Source organism: Schistocerca americana, chromosome 1 (genome assembly GCF_021461395.2).
Source record: "Schistocerca americana isolate TAMUIC-IGC-003095 chromosome 1, iqSchAmer2.1, whole genome shotgun sequence".
Classification (NCBI taxonomy): Eukaryota; Metazoa; Arthropoda; class Insecta; order Orthoptera; family Acrididae; genus Schistocerca; species Schistocerca americana.
Window position 1 is genome coordinate 1082663660 of NC_060119.1, and position 27500 is coordinate 1082691159.

A 27500-nucleotide genomic window follows, 5' to 3' on the forward strand; every position below is an offset into this window, starting at 1 on the left:
GCCTAAGGACGTTATTAATACTGATAATTTACACGTTGCTTTTGTACGCCAATCGGCACATGGTTCGCGCTATGAGCCCCACCTGCCCTGGCCGCAGAGTAACTACGCTGACCGATTACACTCAGTCGGTTGTGAGCTCTGCAACATCCATGTACTAATTTATATTTACGTGACAAACCCTATTTTTAGGGCTATATTTTAATTTTGACAAATGGATCTATGCAGACATTTGTAAAAACGGCGATGATACATCAGTCCATACTAATGTAAAATTGTAAGTACCAGTCGTCGTTCTCATATTTTTGTAATACAAGAGCTCTCTAATTTGTGTTAATATCTATTCTTGACTTAAGTTTCATACCTTTCTAATGTAAGCTATGATGTTCATTGTCCTTAGGTCACCTTCTGAAGAAGACAAATTTAAATTTGTTGAAACCCAGGTAAAGAATTCTTTATCCATTGCAACTGGTCGGCTGTTTATAATTTTATTAAGTATAATTGTCTTAAGTTTAAACGTTGTGTAAGATAAGTAGACTTCTTGAGTCATGACATTTCTTGAAATTTTTTGGTCATTCGTTAACCGACTGTCCGTCTGCCTATCAGTCTGTAAAGATCCATTTTTCTCAGGACTGGATTGACGTATCAAGCTGACATTTATGTCACGTATTAAGGCCTACGGTCCCTTGGTGGCGTAAAAAGTTGATGGTTCCGACCCAATGCAATCAAAAGATACGACCATTTATGTCACAAATTTCGATACTCTCAAACTCAGTCAAAACCTATTCTTCCCGTTGATCTAGACTCAAGAAATGTAGCAAGCTCCTCACTACAAGTAAGGGAAAAAAACTTCAAATTGGTAATTTGTAACTATATCTCACAAATAAAAACTTTTTGTCATTTTTTATCCAACTGTCTGTGCGTCCATCAGTTAAGATCCTCTTTTTTCAGTGGTGGGTAGACGTACATCTTGCCTCTATCGATATCGATAACAGGAAGAAAGCGTCGAGATTCTCGATTTCCTGGGTGGATGAGGCATCTGCATACTTAACTGCGTTTGTGCGGAACCCTCGGTGCATAAGTCCTGTCACAGTTGTCCGATTTTTTTTATATTCAAAATACCCTTCTCCGATGTGCCCATACTGACACTGTGTTAGATTCCACAACATTTCTTTGAAACAACGTCTGAGATCTTCTGTTGATTACGTTAACTTACTACTGCGAGGTGCACTTTACGGCAGTAGCTACTGTAACCACCTTAAGATGGCGAACAGATGTTTCGAGGAAATATTGTAGGGCTTACACTATGATATCCAGCGGAAAACTGGTGAGATATATGTGCAATAGAAATACCAGGACAGCCTGAAAAGCTAATATATGTTTTCTTTTGTTTTTTGAGTCGTCTTCTGACTGGTCTGATGCGGCTCGTCACGAATTCCTCTCCTATGCCAAACTCTTCACCTCGGAGTAGGAACTGCAACCTACGTCCTCAGTTACCTGTTGGATGTATTCTAATCTCTGTTTCCCTATACAGTTTTTACCCTCTACAGCTCTTTCTAGTACCACGGAAGTTATTCCCTGATGTCTTAACAGATGTCCTATCATCCTGTCCCTTCTTCTTGTCAGTTTTTTCCATCTACTCCTTTCTTCGCCGATTCTGCGGATAACCTCCTCATTCCTCATCTTATCATTCCACCTAATTTCCAACATTTCTCATTAGGAAGGACGACGGTTCAATCCCACCCTTCTGGGCATCCTGATTTAGGTTTTCCGTGATTTCCCTAAATCGCTCCAGCCCAATGCCGGGATGGTTCCTTTGAAAGGGCACGGTCGAATTCCTTCCCCGTCCTTCCCTAATCCGATGAGACCGATGACCTCGCTGTTTGGTCTCTTCCCCCAAACAATCCACCCCAATCCAACATTATTCTGTAGCAGCACGTATCAAATTATGCGATTCTCTTCTTTTGCAGTTTTACCACAGTGCATGTTTAACTACCATACAATGCTGTGCTCCAAAGGTACATTCTCGGAAATTTCTTCCTTAAATTAAGTGCTATGTTTGAAACTAGTAGGTTTCTCTTGGCCAGGGATGCCGTTTTTGCCAGTGCTAGTCTTCCTAGGTAGCAGAATTTCTGGACTTCATCTACTTTGTAACCCACAATTCTGACGTTAAGTTTCTCGATATTCACATTTCTCCTACTTCTCGTTACTTTTGCCTTTTTTCTATTTACTCTCTGCTCATATTCTGTACCCATTAGACTGTTCATTCACTTCAACAGAGCCTGTAATCCTTCTTCACTTTCATTGAGGAGAGCAATTTCATCAGCGAATATTATCGTTGATATCCTCTCGCCTTTAGTTTTAATTCTAATTCTACTCTTGAACCTCTCTTTTACTTCTGTCATTGCTTCATCGATGAATACGTATATTGAACAGTAGGGGCGAAAGATTACATCACTATCTTACTTCCTTTTTAATCCGAGCACTTCGTTCTTCGTCTTCTAATCTTATCCTACCCTCTTGGTTCTTGTACATATTGTATATTACCCGTCTTTCCCTATAACTTACTCCTATGTTTCTCAGAATTTCGAACATCTTGCACCATCTGACAATGTCGAACGCTTTTTGTAGATCGACAAATCTTATGAGCATGTCTAGATTTCTTTCCTCTTTTTCTTCAGTCTTGCTTCCATTATCAGCCGCAGCGTCAGAATTGCCTCTTTTGCATCCTTACCTTTCCTAAAGCCAAACTGATCGTTACCTAACGGATCTTTAATTTTCTTTACCACATTTGTCATGTAGTATATTAATGGAATGACAAATTTTCGTGGCATAATAATCTACCACCCGAGAGACTCAGCCCGTGACAGCATTTCGAATTTCTTCGTCGGAGCTATAGTTTTGAGAACCAAGCAACTTTTTGGTGTGAAGGGACATAAGAAAATCACGTGGAGTCAAGTCTGGGCTGTACGGCATATGTTCAAAGACGCCCCATACAAAGCGACGTAACAGGTGTTTGATATTTACCGAAAGACATAACCACAATTTGACTGCATGGCATGCTTTTATTGCACGATCTAGACTTCAGCCTTAGGCCATTTTCAAATATTAGAAATGTCAAAAATCATCTGGCTTGTGTGTTTGATAGGCAGAATGTCGCCAAGCGTTACTGTGCAACGACACGGCTCCGTCAGTGAAGACATTGCATCTTTTTCTTTTTTTTATTGGCTATGCGTAGTGTTCTTTATATCTCACAGTAGGTTTCATATTTGATTGTCTTTTCACATTCCATAATACGGCAGCCCAATCCATTCTGGCCATAACCCTAGGCGAGGTTTATTCGGTTTCTTGGTCGAGGCTTTATCGAGACGGTACACCATTCAACGCTGTGTTCGATAAAGTGCTTACTTCATTCCGGTCTTTATTGCAACGTGCCTGTCTTAACAATAAACTTTTCCCTTGTTCCTTGCGTGTATTGTCCATCTAGGATGACAAAGTTGTTCTTTAGGGATTTCGCTTTCCTGAAAATCATCGCATGACTCACTCGGCATATGTCTGAAGATAAAGGTCAGAATACGCAGGAAATGTCATAGTGATGCCATCTGTGTTTCAGATGTGTAACTAACCTTGAAAGAGATAACAAGCGCCATGCTGCAGCAGTATGCGCAACCGTCACTTATCGTTTCGTTCCAGATGGCAGCAGAATAACTCAGCTACCACCGTTAACAAGACACTACTGACAGCGACTCTTATTGCTTACGAGGGAACCTCCCCATCCCACCCCCCTCAGATTTAGTTATAAGTTGGCACAGTGGATAGGCCTTGAAAAACTGAACACAGATCAATCGAGAAAACAGGAAGAAGTTGTGTGGAACTATGAAAAAATAAGCAAAATATACAAACTGAGGAGTCCATGCGCAAGATAGGCAACATCAAGGACAATATGAGGGCAGGAGCGCCGTGGTCCCGTGGTTAGCGTGAGCAGCTGCGGAACGAGAAGTCCTTCAAGTGAAAATTTTAATTTTTTATTTTCAGACAATTATTATCTGTCCGTCCGACCGTCCGATGGGAGGAAATTGCGCCGTAGTACGGGGACGCTACACCTAAAAGGAAAAATTTGAAAACGTTAAGAACATATGTTTTGACAGAGCACAGGGAAAACTGTGCGACTGTGAAACTGTTGCATTCATTTGTTGCAGTTTATCTGACAAACTCTTTATGTATTCATCACTTTTTTGGGAGTGATTATCACATCTACAAGAAAACCTAAATCGGGCAAGGTAGAAGAATCTTTTTACCCATTCCCCAAGTGTACAAGTTAGGTAGGTCGACAACATATTCCTGTCATGTGGCGCACATGCCATCACCAGTGTCGTATAGAATATATCAGACGTGTTTTCCTGTGGAGGATTCGGTTGACCTATGAGACTGCGATCAAATGTTTTCGGTTCCCATTGGAGAGGCACGTCCTTTCGTCTACTAATCGCACGGTTTTGCGGTGCGGTCGCAAAACACAGACACTAAACTTATTACAGTGAACAGAGACGTCAGTGAACGAACGGACAGATTATAACTTTGCGAAAATAAAGAAAGTAAAAGTTAACTCTTCACTCGAGGGAAGGCTTGAACCAAGGACTTCTCGTTCCGCAGCCGCTAACCACGAGACCACGGCGCTCCAGAACTCACGTCATCCTTGTTGTTGCCTATCATGCGCATGGACTAGTCAGTTTGTATATTTTGCTTATTTTTTTCATAGTTCCACACAACTTCTTCCTGTTTTCTCGATTGATTTGTGTTCAGTTTTTCAAGGCCTATCCACTGTGCCAACTTATAACTAAATCTGAGGGGGGTGCGATGGGGAGGTTCCCTTGTTAGTGATGCGATAGCTGTTCGAACTTATGAAGTGTGTTCTTCGTATGTTTGACCAAATTGAAGTACAGAACTGGAGTTACTCATTAAATTTCTTTGTTAGTACAAGACTCCTCTCCTTGGCAATAGTGAAAGGTTTTGACAGTCTCCAGTCCCTGGGATAGTGTATATTTATCTAGGATATTTCGTTTCGCAGGTTATATCTAACTGCTGAGCTAAGAACCGTCCTGTGGATCGTATTTTAAGTGCAAATGAATGTTAGCTCACTGTATGCGCTGGGTTGGTTGGTTCACCAATGAGCAAGAGAAACATATCATGCCCTGTGCATCTGGAACGTGATCTTGTCTTATACGTAACCAATTACAGATACATATCGGATTCCTGCTACCTATAAACGATGCAATTTCATGATGAGCTGCACAAACTAAGGAAGTAGACCCCATCGTTGGAGCGGCGTTTTTGCATAGTTGGCAATGATTTTGTTCGAATTTGTCGCGCAAATTGGTGCTGAATTTTGATGGAAAAAATAGTTGTATTTTGTAGATCTGCACCTAAGAACCACGCAACGGAACGTGAAGGAGGCCTGCCTATATGATACTTTGCAGCATGCGTTCAATAGAAGGTACACTCGTGATGTGGCTGTCAACGAATTTGAAGAAAGGGAGAACAAACCTGCGCCCTACGACGGAGAATTTAAGCATGTAGCGGCCAGAAACGGTGTCAGCAGTTAACAAACAGTACTCATGTTCTCTGATGGCTACGATACAGCATTTGACGTATTATCGCCTATATGTTATTATCTGGGCCATACATCTGTACTTTACAGGCCGCCGTACGAAGTGTGGCGGGGTGTACATACAGCGTCTAACAAAGAAACTGAAAGGGAAGGCCGGGGCACATTTGCACAGAGCACTTTTACCGGGTACCATTATTGCTAGAACGCGACGGGTAGTGGAGTATTAGTACTACCTTCTGCTGGGGGCTCTCACCAACTTTACGGCGGCAGTTGAATGAACGTCTTAGCCCAAAGAAAAAAATTTGTAATTTTGTGCAAGGTGAGTTAATTTTATTAGTCAAATATCGAAGCTCCTAGGGAGCATACCTTAGAATTGAGAATAGATAAATATATGTTCGTTTACAGGAGATGATTCTACTTTACAAGGAACTTTTGTACAATGCGATGAACGTCCACACATAATAGATGTCATTGTGTGCCTTACTTGGATGATTTGAAAATGGACTGAAAAGATTCGAAACTAGTCATCAGTTAGTAAAGAGGGTTTTTTACACTTGCGTTGAAAGCCTGAAAGTTGCTACTATATTTCTGAACCTATTTCAAACATGGAAATCGGGCACGTTTTCGCAGTTCTGTTGGTGCAGGTTTACGCACTATATTGCATTGCCATTCTAAAGGTATGTTTACACTGGGTTATATGTATCGCAACTTGTATGGGCGTTATATCGATCTGACATGTCGCGACACACCATCTCATATAAAAGTTCACCGGACCTTCCCGTGTATATATGTGTCATATACGTTTTGTATATAGCTGGATCGCGATATACCTGTCAAGTCACAGAAGCTGCGCATGCGCAGTAGCAGTCTTTCTTGATGCCACACCGCCATGTTTGTTTACAACTGCCTATTTGATCCATTGTTGTATTCATTGCGTTTGTGTTGTACCGTTATTTCGTTTCTTCATCCAAAAGGAAAAGCACGCCAGCACAGAAAACCGTAAAGTATTCAACATCGTTTTGGGAAACCATCGCGAATTCCTAACAGGTCTGCATCACCAAATGCACTGATACAAATTGCCAGATGTAAACGCACGATCGCACTTGTGTGACTTGGAAGTAGCGCCCTCACACAAGTCGCGATACACGTCCCGGAGACGTATATACATGTCGTGCATAGTTGTGCCGATACAAACCAAATATATAAACGTACCTTCACACCCCATTCAAGGAAATTTTAAGCCAACGGCAGCTGGAAACGCAATGTAGAAAAATAAAAGCACAGGGCGATAAAAGGTAGAAATTGTTAAAAAAAAGCTGTTTGAACCCAATGAATCTCGAACATATAGAATTAATTCAAAGACAGCAAGGACTAAAAACCAGAAGAAATTGCTAAAAGGAAGAACAAGGAGAAATGTGGATATGCCTACTTCTGATGTCATCTTTATTGTTCTGCTCAAAGGCAGGTTTTCGCATGGTGACCCTCCATGCTCTCCTGTCATCTGCCATCCTGTCCCTCTTCCCTTTATGTCGTCTGTGATCTTGTATCTCCACCTGACTCTCAATCTTCTCTCGCAAATTAGTCCGTCCAAAGCGCCTGTTAGCAAACACTCACCGTTTCAATGAATGTCGCATCCACTTCTTCTTCCTTCCTCTTAAAACCTGCAGCAGTCCAATGTAAAGAATGAAAATTACCTTTGTATTTGTTTCTTGGAATGATACTGGCCCGGCTGTGGAGTGGCGCTTTGGAAGGGAATCCGGTATTACTGCCTAATAAATGTGTTATTGTTACTGATGTCTTCTTGGCACTTTCGAGCATCCCGTTCAGCTCTCTCCTGGGAAATGTGGGAGTCTGGGACCGAACTCTTATAATTTCTACTGGAGTTGTGGATTTACATTATCTACTGACAGTTAAAATAAACATTAAGTACACCTCAGCAGGTGGAGCTTACCTTTGAATGAGGTCTTGGGCAGCTGCTGCTGCTGCTGTTGGAGGTGTGGAGGGGTGGGCGCCCTGGCTTTGCGGCGGGCCGTGGCGGGCAGCTGGCGCGGGAACAGGCACAGCGCGGCGGCAAGCGCAAGCTCCACCACGCCCATCGGCGCCCACGCTGTAACCACGAGAATGGTACTTGTCTGACACCACTTTGCAGCATCCCAGTTAGCTCATGTGCTTCTCCTAGCATTCACTGCCACTACGGAAGAAAGGGACTACTCGAAAATGACGCCTTCATCTCAATTACCATTAACATTAAATAGGACGCACTCTGCTTGTGTCCTGTAAAATATTATTTATTTGATCATGAAGTTAATTTCAGACTCTTAGTCCAGCGTCATGCAACTCCTCAATGTCACAAGCACATATAAAATGACATGCGACTTACGCGCAGAAGATGCATAAAATGATGAGATTTGATTTAATGAAGGCTTTTGTCTGTGTTGACCACAAAATATTATTGCAGAAGTTGGACCATTATGGAGTAAGGGGAATAGCTTACAATTGGTTCGCCTCTTACTTTAAGAACAGAAAGCAGAAGGTAATTCTCCGCAATATTGAGAGTGGTAGTGATGATCAGTCCCAGTGGGGCACTGTTAAGTGGGGCGTTCCCCAAGGGTCGGTGCTGGGGCCACTGCTCTTTCTTATATTTATATAAATGATATGCCTTCTAGTATTACAGGTGATTCAAAAATATTTCAGTTTGCTGATGATACCAGCTTGGTAGTGAAGGATCTTGTGTGTAATATTGAAACAGTATCAAATAATGTAGTTCCTGAAATAAGTTCGTGGCTTGTGGAAAATAATTTGATGCTAAACCACAGTAAGACTCAGTTTTTACAGTTTCTAACTCACAATTCAACAAGAACCGGTATTTTGATCTGACAGAATGGGCATATTATAAGAGAGACAGAACAGTTCAAGTTCCTAGGCGTTCGGATAGATAGTAAGCTGTTGTGGAAAGCCCACGTTCAGGATCTTGTTCAGAAACTAAATGCTGCTTTATTTACCATTAGAACAGTATCTGAAATAAGTGACAGTTCAACACGAAAAGTAGTGTACTTCGCATATTTTCATACGCTTATGTCATATGGTATTACTTTTCGGGGTAATTCTTCTGATTCAAAAAGAGTATTCTTGACTCAAAAACAGGCTGTTCGAGCTATGTGTGGTGTAAGTTCGAGAACCTCTTGTCGACCCCTGTTCAACAGTCTGGGAGTTCTGACATTGCCCTCACAGTATATATTTTCTTTATTGTCGTTTGTTGTTAGCAGTATTAGCTTATTCTCAAGAGTTAGCAGCTTTCACTCAGTTAATACTAGGCAGAAATCAAATCTGCATGTGGAATGCACTTCCTTGACTCTTGTGCAGAAAGGAGTGCAGTATTCTGCTGCATCCATTTTCAAGGAGCTACCACAAGAACTCAAAAATCTTAGCAGTAGCCCAAACACTTTTTAGTCTATAGTGAAGAGTTTCCTCTTGGCTCACTCCTTCTATTCTGTCGAGGAGCTCCTCGAAGAGCTGAAAAATTAAGCAAATTCCAGTGTTACATTGTCGATTTTCTTTATTTAAACTTACGAATTGTCGCCCGAATACGTTACTTATATTTCATTTTATCTGTTTCTACTATCGTGTTATAATTTCATGTATTGACTCGTTCCATGACCATGGAGACTTCTCCTTAATTTGGTCCCACGGAACAATAAATAAATAAAAATAAATAAAATAATGACAATGAGTATTTACAAAGGAAAGTACTACCTTTTTATGGTATGAATAAACGTTTAAGCTGTGAGGTAACGGGGGAGCTGTGGCGCCCTCAAAATATTCTAAGTTTGCAGTTGGCGTGGCCGCATGGGCCGCTCGGCAAGCCGGGGTTCATCAGCGACCGCGTGGTGCCGTACGTTAGCCGGAGCAAGAGGGGCAGCCCCAGCGCGTGGCTCAGGCCGACCACGTGGCTGCGAATTCCATGTTAACGCTGTGTCGCAGAATGAGCTTTGTGTCCATTAAGGAGATTTGTATGCCGCGGAGGGCCAAAGATGGCGGACTTTGTGAAACCATAATCGCAGACGTTACACAGCTCACGAAGAAATTAAAAATAGCCAGAGAAATCATGATCCCTTAAAAAGAAACATGTACATTACCATAATTTGCACGACGATTCTGATGGTGTAATCAGATTTTCAGTATCTTTATTAGTTTAAAGTTTAGTATCTGGCTGTAAATAATACAGGTAACAACCAGCAACGAATTTCCAAAATCTAAACGGTTTGGCCGATTTTGTCGATCGCCATATCTTTAGAGAGCTATTAGTGTAAACCTAAATTGGTATGACTTACAGGCATGTAACTTAAGTAGTACATGAATTATTCGAGATCAAAGTGGCGATTACTATTAATCCCGTCAGGCCATACGTACTCCACACTTACACGAAAAAACGGCAGCAGCATGCTTATAAACATACTTCTCCATCTATGTCTTTGTTTATATACTGTTCGTGAAGAAATTGGTTAAATATTTACTGTGTTTTAGAAAGCACAGACATTAGGCTACTGGCCCATCTTTTGTTTCTATTCCTTTGATAAATGTTTATTCGATTTTTAATGTATTTAATAATGTGTGATAAAGCGTGTTTATGGTCCAGCTGTAGGAATATTTATTTAATTTAAATTTATTTAAATGTAAATCCAGTATTTAGAACGTGTTTTCATTATGTTTGTGAGTGTGCATTGGCTTGGAGACAGGGCGGGAGCTCTCTAGCCAGTCACAGCGATCTTTCCAAAAAGGACACGTGGAGAGACTATGGAAGTGGGGGAGGAGGATCGTTTCGACAGAGGACAGGGGAGTTCTGGACAGTACGGGAGAGAACATGAGAGGGTCCTGGACAGTATGGCGCGATGGACGCACAGTCGCAGGAGAGATTTGGAGAGTGTGGAGCAGTTTGCGTGTGGTCACGGGAGATATATTTCGGAGTGCCGACTTGTGCTCTTGTGTGAGTTCAGTGGCTTCTGAAATGAAGACGTTGTGTGCGTTTAGAAGTGAATATCTCGCGAGCTATGTTGCTGTTCTTAACTAATTACGTGAAGTAGAAATCTATTGTTTCCCTGTTATTCAACTTATATTTTACTTAATTACTGGACCATCGACGCCATTAAGTGTTTTATAGTAATAAAGGGCATTCTTAAACGTACTTCTGCTATCGTACCCATCATTTAAAGCCCTTAGAATAGTACCTGCAGAATTTATTTAATTGCAGTCTTTCATTTATAAATGTCTATATTATGTTCAAATTTCGCAATTGCCGGGTGATAGGAACCTTCGACAATTCGATTCAGGTGTATATTCATATTGTATACTGTAGACTCAGCATTTGGCTTGTAATGCGGCAACTACCTATCCCAGCCCATAGACAACGAAACCAGCCAAAACTTCCAATATTTCAACTCTGAATCAAAGGATACATAGTTGAGGGCCGTTCATCACATATTTCTATTTGAAAGCCCGCAAAGCTTAAAGTAAAATGAAAAATATGCTTTTTTCCTTACGTGGAATTCGTTATATTTAACAAAATATGAAAAGTAAAATTGAATTTATTATTTCAATTTGATATTTGCATGACTGAACTTTACTTGATTGAATGAATAAAGGAAATGTAATATGTCATTTGAAACTAAGCTCGCATGATGTGCACATGCTTCCAAGTACACTGATCGACAAAAATCGCAGCACCTGAAAATAGTGTACAGTAATGAAATTTCAGGAATACATTTGTCTAGGTAATTTATTTAAGTGATTAACATAGCAAGGTCACATGTTAATATAAGAGCGAGATAAGGCACTGGGTATGTGAAATGCTGGTACATTAATAACGGGTGTAGCCGCCAGAATGTTGAATGTGAACGTACTAACGTGTCTGCACTGTGTCATACAGGTGCTGGATGTCTGTTTGAGGAATGGAACACTATGCTTATTGCACTTGCTCGGTCAGTAAGGTGACAGTTAATGCTGTTCGTGGATGACGCTGGATTTGTAGTTGGTTGCGTTGTTTCGGGGAAGGAGACCAGACAGCGAGGTCATCGGTCTCATCGGATTAGGGAAGGACGGGGAAGGAAGTCGGCCGTGCCCTTTGAAAGGAACCATCCCGGCATTTGCCTGGAGCGATTTAGGGAAATCACGGAAAACCTAAATCAGGATGGCCGGACGCGGGAGGATTTGTAGTCCGATGATGTTCCTTACATGCTCGATTGGAGACATATCTTGTGATCGAGCAGGCCAAGGCAACATGTCGACACTCTGTAGAGCATGCGGTATGTAGCCGAGCGTTATTCTGTTGGAAAACATCCCCGGAAATCCCTGGAAAGCTGTTCCTGAATGGCAGCACAACAGGTGGAATTACGAGATTTACTTACACCTTTCCAATCAGGGTGCGTGTAATAATCATGGTAGTGCTCTTGCTGTCATACGAAATCGCAGCCCAGGCCAGGTGTAGGTCCAGTGTGTCTATCACGCACACAAGGTGGTTGCAGGCCCCGAATTAGCCTCCTTGTAACCAACACATGGCCATCACTAGGACCGAATCAGAACTAGCTTTCATCAGGAAACACAACAAACCTCTACCCTGCCCTCCAATGAGCTCTCGTCACCACTGAAGTCGGAAGTGGCGCTGGTTTGGCGTGAGTGGAATGCACGCTACACGGCGCCTGGCTCGGAACTCTCCTTGAAGTAACCGAATTTGTAACAGTTCAGTGTGTCACTGTGGTGTCAACTGCTGCTCAAGTTGCTGCTGCAGATGCAGTACAATGCGCCACAGCCGTGCGCCGAACACGATCGTCTTCCCTCTCAGTAGTGCCACATAACCGTCCGGAATACGATCTTCTTGCGACCGTACATCCTCGTCACCACCGTTGCCAGCAGTCATGCCCAGTGGCTACATTCCTGCCAAGCCTTTCTGCAGTATCGCAGAACGAACACCCAGCTTATCGTAGCCATATTACTCGACCTCGTTCAAACTCAGTGAGGTGCTGATAATGGCGTCTTTGTCGCTTTAAAGTCGTTCTTGACTAAAATCAACTCCCCACGTCCAGTCTCAAAAGTACCTAACGCTCACGACCGTTACAACGTGTATGTAAATCAAACCTGATTTGCATGCTCGCAGTGGCACTACTAGCGACATTCTTATAAACTGGCGCGAAATTCAATAGCCATCATCTTTCAGATGTAGAATTTTCATTTATGTCACGTATCTCGCCGGCCCGTGTGATCGAGCGGTTCTAGGCGCTTCAGTCTGGAACCGCGCGACCGCTACGGTCGCAGGTTCGAATCCTGCCTCGGACATGGATGTGTGTGAAGTCCTTAGGTTAGTTAGGTTTAGGTAGTTCTAAGTTCTAGGGGACTGATGACCTCAGATGTTAAGTCCCATGGTACTCAGAGCCATTTTTTTTGTCACGTATCTCCTTGTTAGTGTTGCGATTTTTTTCATCGGTGCATTTCCAATAACGTCATCTTTCCTTATTAATTGTATGTAGGACGTTAGCGTTTACATATATGGGTGATTTCGTATTAAAGGACGTTTCACGAAGCTCGAATCAGTCTTCTCTCGTCTCCAACTTCTCTCATGTTTGATAACCTAATTGACAAAGCTCTACCTGACTGAACATCATGTACTTTGCTACAGTGCTTGCAGATGATATACACGCTGTTCTGTGCCAAAGGTTCCTGGTCGCCTTTGCTATTGATTAATAAGTAGGCTATGCTGTTGTTACAGTAAAACGGCGCTGTCTAGTTGCGAGACAAATTTTTTTGCAAAGCTATATGAAATTTTTGTCAACATATAGTGTAGCTCATCTATTATCATTAACTAGGACTGCCTGTATCCTGCTTCTCCGATTCTTGTCTCACAAAGGTAGCAAAGTGTCAAGTGTTGTGCAACAGAGTCACAAATGGAAAGGTAAGTAAAGATGACATTGGCCACGTTTGTTGTTACTAACCACGGCGCCTCGTGCAATTTTTCATGAAATATATTCATAAAACGCACTATTTCGGTATGTGGACATGTCCTGATCACTCTCTTCACGAGCAGCTCGTCCTAGGCATCTCATCTGAGCTGCTGCTTTCTTGCTGATGCCTGTGTCGTACACAGCGTCCATCGCCAGAGCTTCCGTGGCGTAAAGCGAAGTCCCACTTGCTACTGCAACCAGAATACACGTACTACCAGCACTGGGCGTGATGCAAGACCAATTAAGCGTCATATAGTACCGCCAATTTACTTCGAAACGTTTAATGGTGGACCCAGATTAATTTTATGCACTGCTATTCGTTTAAAATTAATCTAAATAGTAGTCTGCAGCCTCACTTTGACCAGCGACGCGGGTTTAAGCTTCCCAGTCCTCCAAAGTCAATAATTGAAGTACTGTAAGTATCTAACTTATCTCTGGATGATTCCGAGATCTGACCACTGCAGTCGAGTATGCACACCTCTGACGGCTCATACACCATCTGCAACTGTTTATTAGCAACGTCTGACGATAACCTCCACAATAACAAAACAGGAATACAATTCAACATCAATAGGTGAAAAGATATGCAGAAAGACTCTGCTAATATTTCCACGAGATGCATGGAATTTATTCGCTTCGTTCAGTGAACAGTACCTCCAGCTAGCCAATGGCTCAAAAATGGCTCTGAGCACTATGGGACTCAACTACTGAGGTCATTAGTCCCCTAGAACTTAGAACTAGTTAAACCTAACTAACCTAAGGACATCACAAACATCCATGCCCGAGGCAGGATTCGAACCTGCGACCGTAGCGGTCTTGCGGTTCCAGACTGCAGCGCCTTTAACCGCACGGCCACTTCGGCCGGCCTAGCCAATGGCTCCAGGCTCTAGTTCAATATGCTACTTCCTACCCAGCATTTGCACTCCCACTAAAAATAGCAACAGTTGCCTAGAAAGACAGAAAGGGACTAAACGGATTTCCACGCCCGTACACGGGAATGCTCTTTCTTGTAGTGTTTCCGTATTTTAAAAGTAATTTTGTTGGTCACGAAGGATCATCGGCTCCCAAGGATCAACACCAAATTTGTCGTACATGGCCCCATATATTGCCACCTCAACCCTGCTACTGCTACTGACGGCTGACTTTACGATTTCGTCAGCTCAATGCTGCTCCACGAAATTATTTCGCACTAGCGAACATCCCCGGCTCTGCACGGATGACACTAAGTTTCTACGACCGGTCACTTGTCTGGGGTAGCGGTAATAAGTTATACACGCAAACTCTGCCCCTGAATCAGTCTGTTAATGAAGACCGTACCAAAATCGCTACATTAGTTCCTCAGATTAGCCTTCACGTACAGAAGGAAACTGTGACAGGGGACTTTAATTTATAATATGTGTAATGGGTAAGACAAGAGAGATCTATGTCAATTGATGAAAGGAGAAAATATTAAATTGCAGTAAATGAAGCAGGCGAAAAGGAGTGCAAACATCTGAAAAACGAGGTTGACGGGAAGTGTAAAATGGAGAAGGGATCGATTAGTAGGACACGTTCAAAGGCGTCAAGGTATCAGGTATTTAGTATTGGAGGGAACCGTTGGGTAAAAATTGTAGAGGGAGACCAAAATATGAATACATTAAGCAAATTCAGAAGGATGTAGGCTGCAGTAGGTATTTGGAGATGAAGAGGCTTGCACAGGATATTGTAGCATGGAGAGGTGCATCAAACCAGTCTTTGGACTAGGGAACACAACAAAAACAACATAAGGAAGAAATTACCGTACGTACTGATGTACAGATTCTGGTATTAGTGATTTCATATGCCTCAATGATTCGGTGCAGGTTTTTCAATTGGGGGTCACTTCGGTGATTCGTGTGTCCCTAAGCTACCCCACTTACCCAAGTACCGGAAAGAGAACTATAGTTTAATGTGAAATACGATCCACTTTATTGAAAGGCAAATGCTAGGTTACGAAGCAATTTAAAAATCCGTTGTCTGTCCGAGATTCGAACCTGCGATCTTTCAACTTCCGCCGGCCGCTGTGGCCGAGCGGTTCTGGCGCTTCAGTCCGGAACCGCGCGCCTACTACGGTCGCAGGTTCGAATCCTGCCTCGGGCATGGATGTGTGTGATGTCCTTAGGTTAGTTAGGTTTAAGTAGTTCTAAGTCTAGGGAACTGATGACCTCAGATGTTAAGTTCCATACAGCCTAGAGCCATTTTTTCAATTTCCAGACACGCCCTTTACCGCTAGACCGCCAGAACGTCAAAGATTTTTGTCAAGCTTCCCTGCTGTTTGCAGTTTCAGCGGCTGCTTATTGCTCTCCCCGCCAGATACCACCTGCTGTGTAGATGCCAATCTCCAGATCCCATCATTGGCACGACACGTCACTCCAAACACCATTTGAATATGCAATAGTTATCAATACGTGTATTATACGCTCGTTATTACTTTGCAGTAAGAAATTGGGTACACAAACCTACCTTACGAATCAGTCTATCTGTCATTGTAAACCACATCAAAATATCTACAGTAATTGCTGAGATTAACATTCACCTACAGACGGAAAACGTGGTGAAGTAATTGCAATTTCGTGCTTCCGCTACTGGAACCTTTCTAGAAAGTGGTATTTCCTGTCAGGAGTGTCAGAAAATTTTTCCATTTTTGCAGTTATCATTTATGACTTTGCAGGGATGAAACTGATTTCAGAGGTACTGGCTATCCGAATAGTTTTATAAGCTCCGTCTTTTTAGCGCTTAAGAAAATTCTCCACCGCGCACACCCTGATAGCGGGTATATCCACATGGAGTGCCATGGCCATCTTCTCTAGGGAGATCTCTATCTCTGATCTATGTTATTTACGTTAAACGCCGGTTCCAGCGCATTCGTCTGTTTTCGATCCTAGTGTACTATGTCCCCTGCACAGTGTCGTGGTCCATCCTTTCACTGTTCGCTTCTTCCAATTGTTACACTGAAAGTCTTACTGAAGCAGCTGAAAGTTATTAAATGGTCAGCTGGCATTTTCCAGACCATTCCTATATTTACCACATTCCCTATATTGGTGTGGGATTCCCGATACCCTAAAGGTATCCAGTTATTTCCAGTTTTTCACCAGTATGCCCCTGCCGCTGGCTCCATTGTAATCTATGGTTTTAACGGGGATATATTCGGCATGCTTTCCATCCCACCAGTTGGTGTGCTGCTAATTCTGCCTCTTGTGGCTAAGAAGACCAATCTCTGCACCTTGCCAAGCTACTTAGCAGCTACCTCGTTCCATCACACTGTAATCTCACAAATTATCGTAGGTCTTTTTACATCGGCCTATACCCGGATGTGCTCCTGGGCTTTAAACCACAGTTTTTTCGACAGACTCTTCTAGAGCTCATAAAAACATCTTTCATCTTGGAGCATAAACTCCTTACATGAGGCGTCAATGACAGCATCCAGGTTTATCTCTTGATAATTCATTACCCCTCGCTGAGAAACTTAAGACATGCTTGCTTGTGAAGTTTATTACAGCAGTTTGCTTGGGACGGACAATTAGTCATGTTCCCTGCATCAGCACTGCACAAATTTGCCAAGTGTATTACTATGCCTTTTCTTAACATTTATTACTGCGTACGAACTCTCTGCTTGCACTGCCTCTTGTGTATATATTATCTTCAGCAGCAACTCTTGTCAGTCCACGTTTCAGAACAAATTTCTATGTTATCTGAGTAATCATTTGGTTGTAGTCCACGTTAACATCCTACGGTATCATCATCATGATGTTTGTTCCTGATAATAATCATAATCCAGTTACTAATTTGTAAAATTACTTCGCTGTTTTGTCATTCCTAAATTAAAGTAGTTCATGAATGACGCATGCTTCTAGTTGTATTCTAGCAGTAATGGCTAGAGGACAAATGTAAGGAGCTAGAGGCATATTTCACTAGGGGTAAGACAGGTATTGCCTACAGGAAAATTAAAGAGACCTTTGGAGAAAAGAGAACCACTTGTATCAATATCAAGAGCTCAGACAGAAACCCAGTTCTAAGCAAAGAATGGAAAGCAGAAAGGTGGAAGGAATATATAGAGGGTCTATACATGGGCGATGTACTTGAGGAAAATATTATGGAAATGGAAGAGGATGTAGATGAAGATGAAACGGGAGATATAATACTGCATGAAGAGTTTGACAGAGCACTGAAAGACCTAAGTCTAAACAAGGCCCCGGGAGTAGACAATATTCCATTGGAACTACTGACGGCCATGGGAGAGCCAGTCCTGACAAAACTCTTCCATCTGGTGAGCAAGATGTATGAGACAGGCGAAATACCCTCAGACTTCAAGAAGAATATAATAATTCCAATCCCAAAGAAAGCAGGTGTTGACAGATGTGAAAATTACCGAACTATCAGTTTAATAAGTCACGGATGCAGAATACTAACACAAATTCTTTACAGACGAATGGAAAACTGGTAGAAACCGACATCGGGGAAGATCAGTTTGGATTCCGTAGAAATACTGGAACACGTGAGGCAATACTGACCCTACGACTTAACTTAGAAGACAGATTAAGGAAAGTCAAACCTGCGTTTCTAGCAGTTGTAGGCTTTTGACAATGTTGACTGGAATACTCTCTTTCAAATTCTGAAGGTGGCGGGGGTAAAATACAGGGAGCGACAGGCTATTTTCAATTTGTACAGAAACCAGTGACAAGAGTCGAGGGTCATGAAAGGGAAGTAGTGATTAGGAAGGGAGTGAGACAGGGTTGTAGTCTATCCCCGATATAATTCAATCTATATACTGAGCAACCAGTAAAGGAAACAAAAGAAAAATTTGGAGTAGGAATTATAATCCACGGAGAAGAAATAAAAACTTTGAAGTTCACCGATGACATTGTAATTCTGTCATAGACAGCAAAGGACCTGGAAGAGGAGTTGAACGGAATGGGCTGTGTCTTGAAAGGAGGATATAAGATGAACACCAACAAAAGCAAAACGAGGAAAATGGAATGTAGTCGAATTAAATCGGGTGATTCTGGGGAAATTAGATTAGGCAATGAGACACTTAAAGTAGTAAAGGAGTTTTGTTATTTGGGGATCAAAATAACTGATGATGGTCGGACTAGAGAGAATATAAAATGTAGACTGGCAGCGGCAAGGAGAGCGTTTCTGAAGAAGAGAAATTTGTTAACATCGAGTATAGATTTAAGTGTCAGGAAGTCGTTTCTGAAAGTATTTGTATGGAGTGTAGCCATGTATCGAAGTGAAACGTGGACGATAAATAGTTTAGACAAGAAGATAATAGAAGTTTTCGAAATGTGGTGCTACAGAAGAATGCTGAAGATTAGATGGGTAGATCACATAACTAATGAGGAGGTATTGAATAGAATAGGGGAGAAGAGAAATTTGTGGCACAACGTGACTAGAGGAAGGGATCGGTTGGTATGACATGTTCCGAGGCATGAAGGGACCACCAATTTAGTATTGGAGGGCAGCGTGGAGGGTAAAAATCGTAGAGGGAGATCAAGAGATGAATACATTAAGCAAATTCAGAAGGATGTAGGTTGCAGTAGGTACTGGGAGACGAAGCTTACACAGGATAGAGTAGCATGGAGAGCTGCATCAAACGTCTCTGGACTGAAGACGACAAGAACAACAACAATTCCAGTCTCAGTCTTCCTCTATAGTTTTTACCCTCCACAGCTCCGTCTAGTCCATAGAAGTTATTCGCTGATGTCTTAATGGATGTCCTATCATCCTGTCTCTTCTTCTTGTCTAATCATTGGAGCTAGTGATAGTTCCATATGACTTTCAATAATCAATTAATTTAATGGGTTACATCCTCAGCATAGTGTCCTAGGCTCTGTGGATGTCAGTGGACAGCCTTGGTAGTTGGTACACGCCGGGTTAACTCACCGAGCCACCAGGCGCCGATCCAGCGCGGGTCGTTGCTGTCGATGACGGGCGTCAGGTCCGGGGCGACGTACTGGCGCAGCGCGTAGGACGCCAGCACGTAGCCGAGCGTGGGGCCCAGCATGCGCAGGCACTGCGACACCGCTGCAGGCAGATCATAATCTGTTACCTTCTTGATGATACAGTTGTAAATTGTAGAGAACAAAAACAAAAAGAGTTACTCATTCTAGTGAACAGACAAAAAAAGCACTCCGTCTTTAGGCCACGAGTGGCCTACCGAGACCATCCGACCGCCGTGTCATCCTCAGTGGAGGATGCGGATAGTAGGGGCGTGTGGTCAGCTCGCAGCTCTACCGGTCGTAATGATGGTATTCTTGACCGAAGCCGCTACTATTCGGTCGAGTAGCTCCTCAATTGGCATCACGAGGCTGAGTACAACCCGAAAAATGGCAACAGCGCCTGGCGGCCTGGATGGTCACCCATCCAAGTGCCGACCACGCCCGATAGCGCTAAACTTCGGTGATCACATGGGATCCGGTGTACCCACTGCGGCAAGGCCGTTGCCTAGTGAACAAATAATGTCGCCAAACAAACCACTGCTTAGGTGGAGTAAGCACTACGTTGATCATCTGTGACAAAACTGTTTCAATGACTGCCACTGAAATCTGAAGATATCCATTGTGAGTTTACTCTTGTACGTGTTGAACCAGGTGGGCGTATCTCTGGGACCGAGAGTTTCTAAGGAGTGTAGAGGAAGTAATGGAAAGTTGAATGTGAAAATCGCTCCGTGACGTGTGTATCGCCAGAGAACTCTACGGGAACGAGCGGGAATGCATTAGAGTTCAGTCCAGCATACAGTTTCAGTCTGCCGCATGTAATCGAAATGCCCGCTTCAAAAATCTTTAATTTATCTGAAAAATCACAAAATGATGCAATGCTGCCTGTAAGCATCACAGAGAGTTATTGAAAGGTCCTCGATCCGTGGATGTTTTGTATCTTTTTAGTACCAAACAAACTGTATCACACCACAAAAAAAAAGAATTTTGCTTTTTACTGTACCAAATTATTCACATACGTACATTCTAGTTCATAGTCCTGTTCTTCATCTAACTGAATATTTGTACACCATAATAATAGCTGTAGCTGTGCGTCGGCGGACACATTTGTACTCCAGTAAGCATATTAGAATTACTAATTTAGAGAAGCTTATTGTATTAGTGTTTGCATCTACGTCTGGTTAACATGTATAAAGTGATACTTTAGTAAACATCAGATTACGTTCGGAAATCTTTTAGTGATTAGGACAAGAGCATTTTACTGCTTGTATTGGAGGAGACGCACACAGCAGTCAGTCGCAGTCCCATTAGCTTTTATTAAGCTTGCGAATCTAGATTTCGGCTATGAATAGCCGTCATCAGTGCATTTTCGTTAGAATTTAATAGACTCGCGGCAGTTCATGTCTCCACATATTCTTACAGCTGTATAGGCACGATCGTACTTCTGCCTGTACACCTGTAAGAACGTATGGAGACGTGTACTGCCACGAGTCTATTGAATTGTAACGAAAGTGCACTCAATTTGGTTATTTACAGACTAAATTTAGATTTACAAGCATAATAAAAACTAATGGGACTGTGACTGCTATGTGCTTCTCCTTCCTCGCAATCTACGGTCGCTGTGCACAACGGTTCCTGATGGAATCAAAATTGGTTACTTCTTATATTCTTATTTCCATAAGAAATGATGGATTATGTGTAACTATCATAACATAGTAGTTAGGCAGTCTAGCCTAAAACCCTACTAACACCCCTCCGTCTTTTGGTATTTTCTCTTCAGGGTGGCGACTTCGTTCCATCAAAATATTTTCCACAGCTCTCATGGTTTTTGCAGGTTTAAATGCCAAATATCTCTGAACAAATTTCTAATGCACGTAAGAGGAAGTTGTACTGTTCTAGTTTTCATGATAACAAATAATTTTTTTGAATAACGGTGCACTTACCAGTGATTATTCCGAGTTGAGGTTGGATTTACAGTTTTGTCAGTAATTCTTTAATTTATAAGCTCATGCCGCCCTTGGAAATTCATTCGTTACTGTTGTCAATTACCATTCTGTGCCATGCCATGAAATTGTGCAATAACCTCAGGTATACCAGAAATCCTCTCAGTAACACGCTTCGAACTTTCGTTGCAGAAATGTGTTAACAATATTCAGACTAATCGTTGACTTACAGCAAGGAACAGCGAGAAAGGCGGCAAAGTACTACCTTCCATCTAATTAAGTAAAAAAGACCCGAAGTCTGAATATACAGCGATTATAAAACATGCATATTCAGGTACGATCCGTATTTTTTTCTAAAATTAAAAAAAACCTTCGCTCTTATGCGAATGATAAATTCACACCTTTACAAAATTCTCACACGCACTTTACAATCCGTGGGCCTAAAATATCGCATAATAGGAAATGTACCTGGAGCCCGCGAACCTACGCACAATGACCAACGTTCCCGATGTGAGCTAGCTTGGGTGGCCACGATCGAGCGAGAAATATTACAAACCGAGCGAGGTGGCTCAGTGGTTAGCACACTGGACTCGCATTTGGGAGGACGATGGTTCAATCCCGCGTCCAGCCATCCTGATTTAGGTTTTCCGTTATTTCTCTATATCGCTTCAGGCAAATGCCTGGATGGTTCCTTTGAAAGGATACTGCCGACTTCCTTCCCTATCCTTCCCTAGTCCAATTGGACCGATGACCTCGCTGTCTGCTCTCTTCCTCCAAATCAATCACCCAAATAATACAACAATTCATAATGCTTTTTCTAGCTTTCCTTAATCGAGCCGGCCGCGGTGGCCGAGCGGTTCTAGGCGCTACAGTCTGGAACCGCGCGACCTCTACGGTCGCAGGCTCGAATCCTGCCTCGGGCATGGATGTTTGTGATGTCCTTAGGTTAGTTAGGTTTAAGTAGTTCTAAGTTCTAGGGGACAGATGACCTCAGAAGTTAAGCCCCATAGTGCTCAGAGCCATTTGAACAATTTTTTCCTTAATCGACTCCACCACCGACTTACTCCGAAGCAGAATCTCAAAACAGTCTGCAACAAATTGACTCAGAGCACTTCTTTCCATGAATCAACAGTTCAAGTTCCCTAGAATCTCTCAAAATTCTTTGTCATTTCCATGACTTTTCCAGTAAATTCATTTTGCTTCAGAATTACAGATTTTCTAGGTTTTTAGAAACGTCGTCACGCTACTTTTGATTTTGTGTATCATATTCAATTATTATCTTAGACTAATAAATAAAATTAAACACACAATTCAGTTGTTCCGTTATCAGTAGCTACAGTGTAGAATTATTGATTTACTTTTTCTGAACTGGTATTATTGAACACACCAACTTGCAGATTCTATCGTACAGAGATGACGAGTTAGACTCACTATCTTTCTATGTCTGTCAACATCTCAAAAAGAAGGAAGGGAGGATTAACTGCGATTAGCCGGCATTGTAGTGTAGGCATCACACACACAGAATTTGTTAATATATCAACGAGAATAATCGTTTTTGAAAATATAATTGGATAGTCAAAAATATTACCAAGCGACGACAGGAGAAACACGTATAAAAGTTAAGGAAGTGTGCAAACTTCGGAGCCATTGGTTTCCTCTTCTAGCAGAAGGGCTGAAGGGGGAAGAAAAAGGGATCAAGGAAAAGGACTGGCGAGGTTTAGCAAATGGGGAGAAATATGGAAAAGTCGCCCAGAACCCTGGGTCGGGGGAGACATACCAGCCGGGGTAAGAAGGAAAGACTGATAGTTGGGCACTGCACCTGACGGTGTTTGAAAACCTGAAAGTTTGAAGGTGGAAGATATAGTAATAAGCAAGATAGGGATTACTAACAACATGTTGCGCAAAGCAAGAGTGGAAAGGTAAGTGCGATATACGTAGTAGAGCTGGGGGCGGGGATAAACAGACAGGTCAGGAAATAAAAGATATATAAAAATATTTTAACTTCTAACCTTCTATCTTTTCCCGAGACCCACCTATAAGTCTGATGAGCACAGAGAGGTGAATCGGGCATGGTCTTATTAAAGGGGAACTCCTTGCATTTGGTTGGAGCAATTCACAGAACCCATGGATATTTTAAATAATCGGTCGGGAATTTAAAACACTTTTCTCCGAATATGAGGATGGTTCTGCCCTTCCCCCTCTCCCTCCCACCACGACACGATACTAGCACCGTGTAATTTTGCATATATATATATATATATATATATATATATATATATATATATATATATATATACTGCACGAGCATTCGTATCTCTGTAAATCTGCTGTTAGTGTACTTTAATTTACAACAAATCCATCGAAAACTTTTGCTTGAGTACCTTACCAAAGGAAAGAAGAAAGAAATGAGGGTTTAATATTCTCGCGACAATGGATCTCAAGCTAGAATTTGACAAAGATGGGGAAGGAAGTCTGCTGTGTCCTTGCCAAAGAAACCATTCCACCTTTAACGTAAAGTTTTTGAGGATGAATGTGGAGACCGTCGAGAAAATAGACAGCCAGGATTTTAGATATGAATCATCGCTGAATACGAATCCAGTGGCTTTACAAATACTTCATCTTTCTTGCAGTATGTTATGGATGATATCATATGCGTTGTGGAGTTAGAATTGCCGTATTTTGCTTTAATAATGTAGAAATAATGTCTTTCTGTGAACTGTGTAGTTAGAACCTTTTTGAACTGCTAACAAAAAATTGGTATTTAATGTTTGTTTTAACGTGATATTGTAAACTTGGCACCTGAAGTATCGCAAACACAACAAAGCATAACCACTAATGCCGAGGCATGATTAGATTCAAGGTTAACTAAGGTCCTAAATGTCTTCATTAAGTTATAAACTCAGATTTGATTGAAATCTTCCGAACTATATTTTTTTGTTATCTATTAAGAGCTGTCTAAGACTACCGTTTCTATTAGGTACCTCTATGTCATAGGTTACTGCAGTTCCAACACAGCATCTTCCAAGTCCCTGCTCAAAAAATTACATCCTAAAACGTTTCAACGCACCATCTCAATAAAGTGTACTGATTCTGTACTATGCTATGTTACATACTTTGGCCAGCATTATTTCCACTGCCATCTATTGCAAACTAATGGTGAAATCGATACTAGGTACAGAACCCACACCTGAACAGAATCCACTGCTGCACTTCCACTTCCCAACCGCATTTCAGTTGCTCCATGTAAAGCAAGGATGAAAATAAAGAAGAATCTTATTCCATTTGTAGTATCTGACTGGGGGGTGGGAAGGAAAATTGTCATTTGGGGCAGCGAAGTTCAAACTTCAGTCTATCCATCCAGATTTAGGTGTATTTGGACTTTCCCTAAACTACGGGAGTTTTTTGGGAAGTAAGGTCCCATCACTCACAAATGGGAACAACTGTGAAAATCGAAAATGTTTTATTTGCAACAGTTAGTTACATCTGCCAGCTACTTCTCTACATACTCACTGTTCCAACTTAGACATATGTCGTAGCGTTGTACCAACCGCCCAATACCCTCCTCATTGAAGGTAGCCACCTGGGGTTACTATGGGGGAGTCAGTTACGAGCTCTATTGTGGGTGATCAAACACTTCCCGTCAAAAACGCTGCAGTAGCATCTTAATTGCCCTTCAGAGTGCAGCAGAGAATTGTTATGAAGAAGGAAACTATGACAGTTGGTACGTTGCGCAGGCAGTAGGACAACGGGCGAAATCTCCCACCAGGTGCTCATGCTTGGTGGAAGACACTGTTTTTTAGGTATCATTACGTTCTCAATGTGCGTGAAAAGAGCGACGTCACAGGCATACTTAAGACACTACACAACACATCTGTGCAAAGCTTTATCGGATTTTCGCTGTGGTTTCCATTCCGCACCGATAGGACCTTACTTTCCGAATAGACCTGGTATTACTCGTATATGGGCACGTTTATTTAATTAACATGGCCACAGCCAATTCCTTTTCTCATCGCACCCAACCTGAGCTCTAGCAGAATTGGTGAAGGAATATCCCATATAGCTGGCAGCTCTGTTGCCAGCTTTCAACTACGAAGAGGAAATGGCTGCAGACGACAACTATTGCCACTATAGAGCCGCAGAAAGACTGATGTGTTGCCATGGAGACGTATACAAAACATCATTACTTGATTGGTTGAGGTGATCTCCCGAAGCAGTCCCGCCAACCAAACTGCCACTGTCAAGGGACCTTCTCTTCCATGATGCTCCCTTACTACTGGCACACCATACTGACACCGAATTTAAGGCTCCCTGAATGAAGAGAGATTGTTCACTGGCCTAGACAAAGGACACAAGAAGTGGCAGGCTGCGTTTCCTTACCGAGCAGTATGGGCGACTGGCTCCTGCGCGCGTTGTCGTCCATGTAGGCGATCCCCAGCGTGTAGTAGAGAGAGTTGCCGACGCCGGTGAGCGCGTTGGCCAGGAACAAGATGGCGGCCGGCGCCAGCGACGCCGCGCCTCCGCGCTGCCCGCACGACTCCGCGTCGCTGCCCTCGCCCACCGCACCGCAGAGGCTCGTCTTCGTAGCTGCAATCATGCCTGCTCTCTTATCTCCATGGCACGGTAAATTTGCAAATAACGAGCTACAGAATTCAGTTACCTAAAATAATATTTTTAGTAAGGTTAGGAGATGCCATTGCACTTCTATCAGAGATGCCAAAGGAATGTAAAATCAGTTAAACGGAATGTAGAGTAAGGTGCAGTAATTTGGCAATATTTTCGAAGAGACGTATCGTTTTATTAGAGAAAAATAACAAAAAACGTTTTAATTAATTTTATTAAGTAACTGCTTACACGAACCCCATTTTATAAACGTATTACACTCTTCTTGTTATCGGCACTGCTCATAATCGCAAGCTTCGAGCATACACAGGAATGTAATTTTGCAATAGGTAAGGTCATTCGGCAGTAGCGGTAAGGTAACTTAGCAACACAAAGTTTCATTCATCCTACTGCATCAGTCCTCATCTTCAGAACTTGAATGTTCACAACAATTGTCACGTAAGTAAACACCTTCCTTAGTCGTTTTTTGTTTTGTTTTGGCAGCTGCCATGGCAGGGTACGAAGCAAAAAGAGCACTGTGTCCATCATGCACCTGTTTCTCTGTTCATGTCAGTTACGTGTGTGAAATACTTGGCCGGCCGGAGTGGCCAAGCGGTTCTAGGAGCTACAGTCTGGAACCGCGCGACCGCTACGGTCGCAGGTTCGAATCCTGCCTCGGGCATGGATGTGTGTGGCGTCCTTAGATTAATTAGGTTTAAGTAGTTCTAAGTTCTAGGGGACTAATGACCACAGCAGTTAAGTCCCATAGTGCTCAGAGCCATTTGAACCATTTTTTTGAAATACTTGTCTCCATCAATATTTGCTATAAACATCTTGCATAAAAGTCTAGCACTGACGTAGGAGCATCGTTTACAGTCGTCCAAATGAGTAACCCAAGATGGAGCTCGACTGTCGTAACGCTAAGCGTTGACTTCCTAAGGTCCCTGTCGCCAATACTTCACAAAATAAGTAAGCCAAATTGTTTATATATCACCATAGCCCTCACTGCACCTATTGTGTACAAATAAAATGTACGAGGGTGAGTCAAATGAAAACATTAATTTTTTTTAAAATATTATTTATTGTGCAGAAGTAGTAACAAGCGGTATCACTTTTCAACATAATCTCCCCCACGCTCAATGCAAGTCCTCCAGCGCTTACAAAGCGCCTAAATTCCTTTAGAAAAAAATTCTTTTGGTAGTCCGCACAACCACTCATGCACCACGCGGCGTACCTCTACATCAGAACAGAACTTCTTTCCTCCCGTTGCGTCTTTGAGTGGTCCAAATATATGGAAATCACTCGGGGCAAGGTTTTGTGAGTATGGTGGATGAGAAAGACACTCAAAATTCAACTGTTGCACAGGCAGTGTGGGGTCTTGCATTGTCATGTTGCAAAAGGACACCTGCTGACA

General features: G+C 42.4%; 1 protein-coding gene across 1 annotated transcript in view; it reads right to left on the bottom strand.

Annotated features, from left to right (window-relative positions):
* Positions 1–27500, bottom strand: part of LOC124550158 (solute carrier organic anion transporter family member 74D-like) — a 106123-nt gene that overhangs the window by 39923 nt on the left and 38700 nt on the right. Inside the window, exons 5-7 of the mRNA XM_047125290.1 lie at positions 25865–26071; positions 19492–19632; positions 7554–7709 (exon numbers count right to left, since the gene is read on the bottom strand). Coding sequence (XP_046981246.1) covers positions 7554–7709; positions 19492–19632; positions 25865–26071 — 504 coding nt within the window. The remainder of the gene's footprint in view (positions 1–7553; positions 7710–19491; positions 19633–25864; positions 26072–27500) is intronic.